The following is a 10,696-nucleotide window of genomic DNA, read 5'->3' as shown; positions in this document are numbered from 1 at the left end:
AACTCAACACATCATTCTCTCTTTCCCTCTCTATCTCTATCTCTCTTTCTCTGTCTCTTTTCTGGTTGAAGTTTGAAAGACAAATACACCATGGCAGATATCCTGAGTGAAGAACAGATTGTTGATTTTAAAGAGGCCTTTGGCTTGTTTGACAAAGATGGAGATGGTGAGCAAGCTTTCTTATTCAGTTGAATTCCTCTTTAGATTGATGCAATTCTCTCATCTCTATCATATATATATATATATATATATGTATGTATGTATATGCATGTTGGTGGTTGTTTATGAATATTGTGTGCATCTTCTTAGGTTGCATTACTGTGGAAGAACTTGCCACTGTCATTCGGTCATTGGATCAGAACCCCACTGAAGAAGAGCTCCAAGATATGATAAGCGAAGTCGATGCAGATGGCAATGGAACCATTGAATTTGACGAGTTCTTGAGCTTGATGGCCAAGAAAGTCAAAGTAAATTATGTTCCTTATTTTCCAATCGTTGTTATACATACATAACATGCCAATAAGTCCTAATTTGTTCATATTTGCATGTGTTGCAAAAGCTTCATATACCTTTTCATCATACAATAACCATAGACTAAGTTCATTTATGTGTTCCTTTTGACTTAGGACACTGATGCAGAGGAGGAGCTCAAAGAAGCTTTCAAGGTTTTTGACAAAGATCAAAATGGCTACATATCAGCTAGTGAGGTATACATTTTATTTTTCTTTTCGGTGGCATTAGTTTTCTTTCTTTGATGTCAACGTCATTTCAAATATTCATTAACAAATTTTTTTAAAAAAACATATTCATTAACATGCAAAAATTTAATAAAGTGCTGAGGGTTTCTGCTAACGTGAACAATGCAGGTAGGACCAAGTGGCCAGGATATGCTTGCAAATTAGTTTACAGCTATTTTTTTCTTTAAAGTGTCAGAGCTCTTGCCATTTTTTCTCTTTACCTTAATAATATATTGACAGAGTTTTCAATTTTTGCCATTTTTTAAATATAACGAATGCAATTTGCAATTATATATCAGGAGTTAAAAAAGGTCATGGCCTTTTTTACCAAAGAATCATTTACAGGAGTTTTATTTTATTTTCCACATTTTAAAAATTATTTAATTTTAGTATTATTTACTATTTAGACTTAGGCATGCAAAATTTTGCAATTTTTATATGTAAAAATTAACAACTAGGACAGTAGACCGTACGTTTCCGCATGCAATGAATAATAGCTGTTTGATTAGAAAATGAATTGGGGTATTGACATTTGAGTTCTGTAGAGAATCTTACGTTTATCTTTCTCTCTCTACGTATATAAGTGTATACACACACTTACATACACATAGCTACCAGTATACTATATGTGATAGTAAAATTAATATATCTTTCTGTGTTGTGTGTAGTTGAGACACGTAATGATCAATCTAGGGGAAAAACTAACCGATGAAGAGGTGGAGCAGATGATTAAAGAAGCAGATTTGGACGGTGATGGCCAAGTTAACTATGAGGAATTCGTCAAGATGATGATGACCGTTCGATGAAACACTCTCACCTAATTAATTGGATTGGACACAGATTTGTTATTCAAAATTCATTGGCTTCCAACCTCCCAAGAAATAAGTGTTCTTTCTTTATTATTGTTTGTTGTATTGTACTATTATTCTACTTGTACTTAGTAATGACCAAGCAGTAGATTGGCACCCCCATTCCATTTGATCCATTCCAAAATTAAATTACTATTCTTGTAATTTTAGTTCAGTACATTTTCTATCCTCCGAGAGTAAGAAACCCAAGGAGCATATCTACCATTAATTATGCATGACTTTTACCAAGTGCCATAGTTCTCATACTTTAATCAAATGGTGGCTGGTGGGTGTGTTCCATGGATTAAGAAAATTTCTGAATCACGGACTTGGAAAATGGACCTGCACATAAATTTAATGCTACATTAAATTTATAATAAAAAGATTGATTCTTGTTTTCCATGATCTAACTTGGAGCACCCTTTTGTCAGTGAAATAAAAAATAAAAATAAAAATCTAGCACCTTTTTGAATCACGCTTTAATTTTAGATTTTGACGAAAAAACCAATCCTTGGACTTGACCATGAGTCCGTGACTTCTAGAAATTCACTCGGTTGGTCATTTTCTTGACTTTAAGGAATTGCAGACTCATTCTTTTCCATGTAGTGGCATATAAACAGTTCTTGAGTTGTTATACACAAAGATAATAATATCAACAACTCAGAAAGCATCGTGGTGATCCCAATAATGGAATTGCAAACAGCTCATGTCCTGAATTGAACTACGTTGAAATTAGCCGTCTCTTGCTATGCAGCCGGTGGCTCTTCTTTTTAATATATATGTTTCTTACGTTTGGTTCTCAAATGTTATTAACAACAGAGTCCATTAAAATCTGACACTTAAGTTTTAAGCCATTTTATCTTATTTAAGTGACACAAAGCCAGGTTCTTATAGCCCCATTGACATGACCAGGTAATTAATATGTTGAATTGTTGATGATACCATATTTGATGTTTCAACAACCATGACTATTCCAAGATTTCTAAACCAATATTTTTGGGGATCATAACTAGTTTTTAATTGGTTTTTGTAAATGAAGTCACGCATTATCTAGGAAAAGGAGCATAACAACTAACAAGAATGATGTAGTATAATTAGGAACTGAACTCTTTCCTCGTGCAGAATCAGTTTCACATATTTGGTTTGAACGAAACCCCTCAAACTCTTGCTTTGAGTTTGAGGCATCTTGTCACTAGTCATGTTAATATCTTCTGTTTTGGAAAGAACACAAATGCTAATTCTGAACTTGATTTATTTGTGAGAGACTCTTTATTGAGCAGCATGTTGGATAATTGCCTTACTTAGAAACACACATTTTCTTACTAGGCCAAGTCCATTTCAATGTTTTTGGTCTTGAATCTACATGTTGCACAAATTTTAAGCCATGATAGTAATTTGATTTCACAGTGGATAAGAATTGGTAAAATACATGGAAGGCACAGCTCATGGAATGCGAATGATACTTTTACTATTTAAACTTTGAAGTCTTTATTGAAATACGTCACAGTCACTTGTTACAATAGATAACATGTAGTTTGAATTTGAACATGGACTGGAAATACAGACAAACTACTATATACATATTTGAAAAATATTCTGTTTCAGGTAGAAAGTAAAAGCCTTCAAATGTAATAAACAGAAACTTGTCGATCTAACTTCATGTGGCACTGTTGAACTTGAACTCTTGAAGAATCTAACTTGTCAACTGTGGAGCCAAAGAACTTGATGAGTTGATGTTGTTTAATTTTTACCATTCTGTGGCTTTCATGTTGGTGGCAGTAAGACTTTTGACCTGATTTGCAATGTCATGTTAGTAAGTGTTAACAAAGAAGCAAGAACTCTGCAAGGTAAAAGATTCCAAAGTCAAAATTCTAAAGAGCCAAACCAAAGTTCTATATATGTTGTACCATGATGTATTACTAGATGTATCCATACCCAACCACCGAATTACAATGCATGAGACTAATTGAAAACAACGTCTTGACTATCTAACATTCGCAAAAATCCCATTTGCCAGTGAGAATAAAATTAGGTTTAATTATCAATTTGATCTTAAATTATTCAATTTAATCTTTAAATTTTTAGAAGATTCAATTTGATTATCAAATTTTTAAAAAATAAATTAATTTGATCCTCAAATTTTAAAAATAATTAATTTGGTCTTTACATTATTTCAAATGGTTCAATTTGATTCAAATTTTAAAAAATTTGAGAACAAAATTAATTCATTTATAAAAATTTGAGACTCAAATTAATTTTTTTTAAAAAATTTGGGATCAAATTAATTATTTTTAAGAATTTGAGAATTAAATTAAACATTTTTAAATTAAGAACTAAATTAAATAATTTAAAATAATTTGATTACCAAATTGATAATTAAGCTATAAAATTACTATACAAACCAGCTAAACCCCTTTATCCTTCTCGAAACATGATTCGTGTATCCTCAAATGCGCAGATGCTCCTGCATGATTTCGTCCTGTTGCCAAAACTATTATTTAGCTTCTTCCTTTCCATCTTTTTTATCCTATTTGTTTTCATCTTTCATTTTGAGTCATTTGTCCGTATGATAAAGTAACGGAAAACATATACATCATCTCCTCCTTTCTTGTATTACTAATTTTTATCATCTATGTTTTATAATGATACAATTAATGTGCCCAAAAAAGTTCTTAGTGCCGCGATGTGAGTACACAACTGATAAATAGCCGTAAGCTATCACTGGTCTATCTATGATAAGTATCTGCACACACATAAGAGAAAATAGGGAAGATTAACATGACTGTCGGATTACAGAACTCATTTAACCTCTTGTGACATAAAGGCTCTTCCTCCTTGGTGCGGCGCAACAAAAGGTTCAGTTGATATATAGACCTTACTAACTTACCTCCCTTGTGTATTTATTTATATTTTCAAGAATACCCTTTATATATTCCCTATAACAATGTGAAGAAAACAAGCACTACTACAAAATGATGATTCCACATCGTCTCATCTACATCGATTATTAAAAAACTGTTGTAGTAAAACATGCGTTGGTATTTTTGAAATTAAAAGTATGTTAAGGCGTTAACAATGGTTTTATAAAACCGCCTTTGATGTGTATGTTACAAAGACATTTTTATACAAACCGTCTTTGTTCATAAGCAGACTACTACGGGTTTTTAATCAAGTGACAATCAAGTGGGATGGTACATGTAATGGATGCTTACTTGAGTCAAAATTCTTGCTAATCTCTTTATCTTTTGTAGGAGATTTTAACACCATTTGTACATGGTAGCCATATCTATCCCAAAGTTGTTGTATAAAGTTATATATATATATATATATATATATATATATATATATATATAATTTTTTTTCTCAAGTCAATCATCTTGTTTGGTTATTAGTCATTTCCACATTAGTCATACATGTGACACCCTCTACCCCACACATATATATACTAATAATAAAAGGAATAAAAAATACGAAATTAATTAATAATTTTTAAAAACATTTAAATCAAAACATTTCAAAAGGATAAAAGACTCACATTCATTTTTCTAACATCATAATAAAACTTGTCCAAATAAATAATAAAATCATCTCGACTCAAAACAAGGTCGTCACAGACTTCATGCAATTAATATAGAAACTTATACCCCAATGTCACATACATAACATTATGTTCCCGCATCCTCTAGGATGAGATTCTCCATAGTCATCCACCTACCATCTGCTCCCACGAACACAAAGTTCGTGATCATCACAGGATCCAAACACAAAATAGCACACGAGGAGTGAGTTATCATATTTCTAGCTAATAGAGGGAAACAAGACAACATAGATATACATATCATATAAATGAGATACAACTTACTTAAATATAGCTCACGTCATTCCACCACTTTATCGCGTAACATCACATCACAACACAACATGTCTCATTCATTTTCACATCATTCACGCACTCAAGGATCAAAACACAATATCACTAAATCAATCAATATCGATCAATACACAAGCATTATGCAACTGATACACTAAGACTCAATCATATATGCAATGTGGTACTATGTTAGTGAAAAACCTCGTCAGGTGTCTAAGAGTACATGACAAGACAAATCACACACTAGTAAGTCAGGTCACTCTCACTAGGTAAAATCATAGGAAGACCAATCAGGATCACGCTGTTTTGCGAGAATGCTCCAACCATGTGGGATTGACACAGGCTTAAAGGAACACTCAAAAAATCGAGTGTATGTACCCCCAAGGCCTACACTCCGAAGAGTCTGTCAGGGTCTCTCCCTCCTGATTCAGGTCCAACCCAGAAAACATTTTAACACACAGACTTTATCTATGAACTGTAAAAAACACATGACTCCTCAATTGTTCTCAAAATAATTTTATCTCGTCGTGCTCGTGATTAAACTCGTTGGGTCCCCTCAGTGGTTCCCATCACAATACTCATCACGTATTAACTCGTTGCCCCTAAAGGGTCTTATAGTCGTGTGATTGTCCAATTCATAGCTCACAACTCAATGCACACTACATCTCAATGCACACATATATTACAAGTCAATACACACTTAATTTATCTCATACACTCGGTCTTAATCACAATGGTACAATCTCAATTTAACATGCTATCACACCTCATAAATCATATACACTTTACCTATGAACTACGCAATACACACAACTCCTTAATTATTCTCAAAATAATTTTATCTCATCGCGCTTGTGATTATACTCGTCGGGTTCCCACAGTGGATCCCATCACAATACTCATCGCGCAAAAACTCGTCACCCTTAAAGGGTCTTACAATTGTATGATTGTAGAATTCATAGCTCATAACTCAATACATATGTATTTCTCCATTCATCACAGGTTCAATTTATCACATACTCACAATTTGAAGCACAATTTCATAATCTTAATATAACAATTTATACAAAAGGTTTATCACAACATGGAGAGTAAAACCTCTCAAATAATTTCATACAATTATATCAAAATCAATTAATCAAAATCATGGGTATAAAAAAACAAAAACACGAAGAGCACTCAATTTTATCAACCAATTCACATCAGGACATCAATATTATATTTATAAACATAAAGGAAAAACTATAATTCAATAAACATCCCAAAATAAATTCCAATTTAATTCTCTAAGGATCCCTACACATGTTCATTCTAACCTCAATTGCGATAAACTAATCTCTTACCTCTAGGCCGGCTCACATGTGTATTTTTACAGTGATAGCAGCATCTCTAGTGGTTTCCTGTGATTCCTTAAGTTTTTTCTCTAATTTGCTCTGATAGAGTTTCCAAGCGTTAGAGGAAAGGAAAAGAGATTAAAGCCTTCATTTTGCACTGTTTTCGTGCGATTCACTTTTCTCTCTCTATGAATATTATTTCAGAAATCCCAACGGTGAAGATGTGAGGAATTGAATTTCAAACCACGTATCAAAATTGCATGATATTCCAACAATTAACGAGTCTAGGATCATAGTTTTACTGGGACAAGTTTGGGTCTTAGCGGAAAAAGAAAAGCTACAATGCGAAGGGAATTTCTCTCACCTCCAACATTATTTCAAAATTTCCGTCGGTGAGAATGCTAGAAATTGAGTTGCGAACCTGGTTCTGAAGTATCACGACGATCCAACGGTTAACGAGTCTGAGGTCGTCATTTTACTAATACATGTTTGAATGCATGTGGGGAAAAAAGAGCATTTTAGGAGGAGAAAAAAGAAAACGAAAAATTAAAAAAAGAATACTCACAACCTATTATTTACTCTATTTATTTATTTTTTATTATTTTATAAAAATAATATTTTTTTGATTTTCCTTCAAACCATTATTATAATACAAATATTTCTTCTTATTTATTTAATTATAAAAATCTCATTATTTTTTGAAATTTTATTTATTTATCTTAAAAAACCTTTTTAATTTATTTAAAAAAATGAGATGGTACAACACACGCCTAATTCACACAAACACATACTTAAATTGCTGTCTTAAGTTCGTCCAATAACCTATCAAACGAAAAGTTGTATACTAGTTCCTAGATATCAATTAGAGTGAAAACTATTTCATTTGCAATCTACGAGAACGCACGATAAAAGATAAAAATATTTATTTTTATATTATAGATTAGAATACACAATAAAAAGATTAATTATTCCTAAGTCTCTCACTTTTTTCATTCTTTCAATTAGATTTTCCATATCTATTCTCTTCACTCCTTCAAAAGTGCAATCCACACATTTTTCTTGTAATTAGCCAAAAAAATTATCCCTAATCATCTCAAACTACTTTTTTTTAATTTGTATATTTGATTTTTTTTAATAGTTTATATTTTTTAATCTATTTTCTTTTATCGTTATTATAAATTGAATTTCAATTTTTTAAAAAGAACTTGTATTATAAATAATGTTATGTTATATCACAATTAAAATTATTCATTATAAATCCACAGTATAATTAATTTATATTTAAATATATATATTTATTATAATTTTTAATAATATAAAATAGACATTTATCCTATATAATGTATAGACAAAGATACTGATTTACAATAACAGAACCGAAAAAATGCGAACCTTTTGAAAAACATGGCGAGAATGAAAGAGTGAAAAAAAAAATACACGCATCCTATAGAAATAGAGAGAGAAATTTTGGACAAAGTTTGATTTCATAGGGACCAAAGAAATAACAAAATTTCTTATAAAAACATGTAATTCAAAATATTGAAAATTCTGTTGCCATTAAATTTTTAATAGGAAACAAACATAATATGAGATTATTAAACATGTGGCTAAAATGTGTGACAGGAAGGAGTAGCGAGTTTCGAAAGGGAATGCCATTCCAAATTGGATTGAATTTTCTACAATTATCTGTACAAACTCCTAAATACTCCAAAAAAGAAAATTCGAAAGGACATTAGATCAGATATTAATTTTACTTGTGATGTGTGACGGTTATTAATTCAATGAAATTTTATGTCTAAGTTTTTATTACATAAATTATTCTCTTACATATATGTAACAGAATTGTACACTATTATATCGATTCTTTTACTTAAATTTTGATCATATGATCATGTAATAATTAATTTAATGGTTAAGGTTTACTGTTTTTTTTTTCATTTTTCATTGTATATATGTAGATGTAGACACACACATTCAGACATAAAAGGTGGCGATATTTACTATTATACTGGACAAATTGATCTAGTTGTTACTTTGAGGTGCGTGAATCACTAAAAGGGAAAAGATCCCTCATCCACATGAAAGAAGAAAGGGACCAAAGAAAGAGAACAATGGAAACTAAAAAACAGCTAAAGGATGTGAACAAGTTGTTTGATGGCTAGAAGACGAGGGAGGAAGGGGAGGAGTTGCCCTCGCGTCGTTTAATAATACATGCTCCCTAGCTCGATCCTCAATAATTTAATCAAATGATTACATGCGTATTTGGTCATTTTTAAACATAATCAATTTCTAGTTTTCTAAAAAAAAACTGATGAAAGAGAAAATATGTTATTTCCAAATATACTGAGTAAAATATACATTAATTATTAAGATGGTTTCACCAATTTATAGAATCGTATTTTTTTCCCCTTGGCTTGATTCGTTTTGATAAATGAAAGACTGTAAAGTTTATGTTAATACTGGATATGAGTTTCCTAGATTTTCTACATATATATGAATCAAAACGTTGGATAAAAAATCGGACGATTTCCTTAAAAATAAAATCGGCCAATTAAAACATTAAATGTATGTTTTAGGTCTAATGTACTGAAGTAAAATGTATATAAATCTTCGATCTTTTTTTGAAGGATAAATCTTCGATCTTATTCAATAATTTTGATTAATTCATTAACAAATCAATTATGAAACAATATGTGTTTTTTTTATAGAAAACTAAATTAACTCCAATTACTATGTATTATTTGTTAGTGTGCTAATTGGCTAAAAAATCATGCTTTTTTTTCAGGAGGCTAAAATATCATGCTTATTCGCATCAAATAACTGTTCTGCTAATTTATTTAGGTTCTTATTCTCATTATAGTACTTTAGAGACCAAGCTGGATTACAGTTTTGGGAGTTTACGATAACGTGGCCACAACTTCTTAGCTAATATATAGTAAATCCCTAACAGTTGAGTTTTAATTAATATTATCTCAGATGCCAGATATTGAATTTCTTTTTACTATTTTCCCCTTGTTTTACTTTTTTATCAATTAAATATTTTTCTGTTGTCAAAATGATCAATTCCCATTACTACACCAATAATGTAGATCTTATAAAATGAGGGGTGTAGTAATTAGAGTATAAAATGTGAAATTATAGCAAATAGTAAATGGCTAATTTATATTGTAATAAAACGGTTATATGTATATATATTGATGAATATTTTCTAATGAACTAAAATAAAACTACGTATACTCTATTTTTTAAAATGCATTATTTATTTAATAGAGATAGATCCCTACACAAAAATGACCTTCTCTTTCGATGCTTACAACTATTTATCTATGTTAAATATCCCTATGCTATATATATTTAAAAAAAAATAATTGTAACATACTCTTTTAATATTTCAATAAAAACAACTTTTTGAGTCTTTTATCTTTTCTTAAAAAATATCTAAACTTTTTCTTAAAAAAAAAAAAACGCATGCAAACGACCTTGCATAAAAAGCGTAGGAACAAGAGCGGAAAAGTGTCCCCTCAATTTGGAAAAATTCACGTCTCGCTATATATATATATATATATATATATACACACACACAAACATAAGTATATCTGTATATGAATAATAGCAGGGCCCATTGTAGCTAGTTTTTTAATATGAAATGAATGCATTTCCAAGATATGAAAAGATTGAGTATAATTAGTAGTTTATCACTTCCCAAATGAAACACACAGGAATTAGTGATGCAGCCACAAACAACAGCAACAAATTAATTCCTCCAATATAAATATATCAATAACAAGTTTTATGGTCAAATTATAATTGAACACAAGGAATATTTTCTCGTGATTGTGGAACTATGAATCATGAAGGCCAATTCACACTTCTTGTAGTAGATGTTTGTCACTAAAAAAAATCATA

At 30.7% G+C, this 10,696-nt stretch overlaps 1 protein-coding gene across 1 annotated transcript; it reads left to right on the top strand.

Moving 5' to 3' along the window:
- Positions 1–1,870, top strand: SCAM-4 (calmodulin). Its single transcript, NM_001250973.2, has 4 exons — positions 1–166; positions 310–467; positions 627–707; positions 1,406–1,870. Exons 1-4 carry the CDS (start codon positions 91–93, stop codon positions 1,541–1,543), a joined length of 453 nt encoding a protein of 150 aa, NP_001237902.1. The 5' UTR covers positions 1–90; the 3' UTR covers positions 1,544–1,870.
- Positions 1,871–10,696: the final 8,826 nt, after the last annotated feature.

Source organism: Glycine max, chromosome 10 (genome assembly GCF_000004515.6).
Source record: "Glycine max cultivar Williams 82 chromosome 10, Glycine_max_v4.0, whole genome shotgun sequence".
NCBI lineage: Eukaryota > Viridiplantae > Streptophyta > Magnoliopsida > Fabales > Fabaceae > Glycine > Glycine max.
The sequence above is the reverse complement of the archived record's forward strand: the minus strand, read 5'-3'. Positions and strand labels throughout refer to the sequence as shown.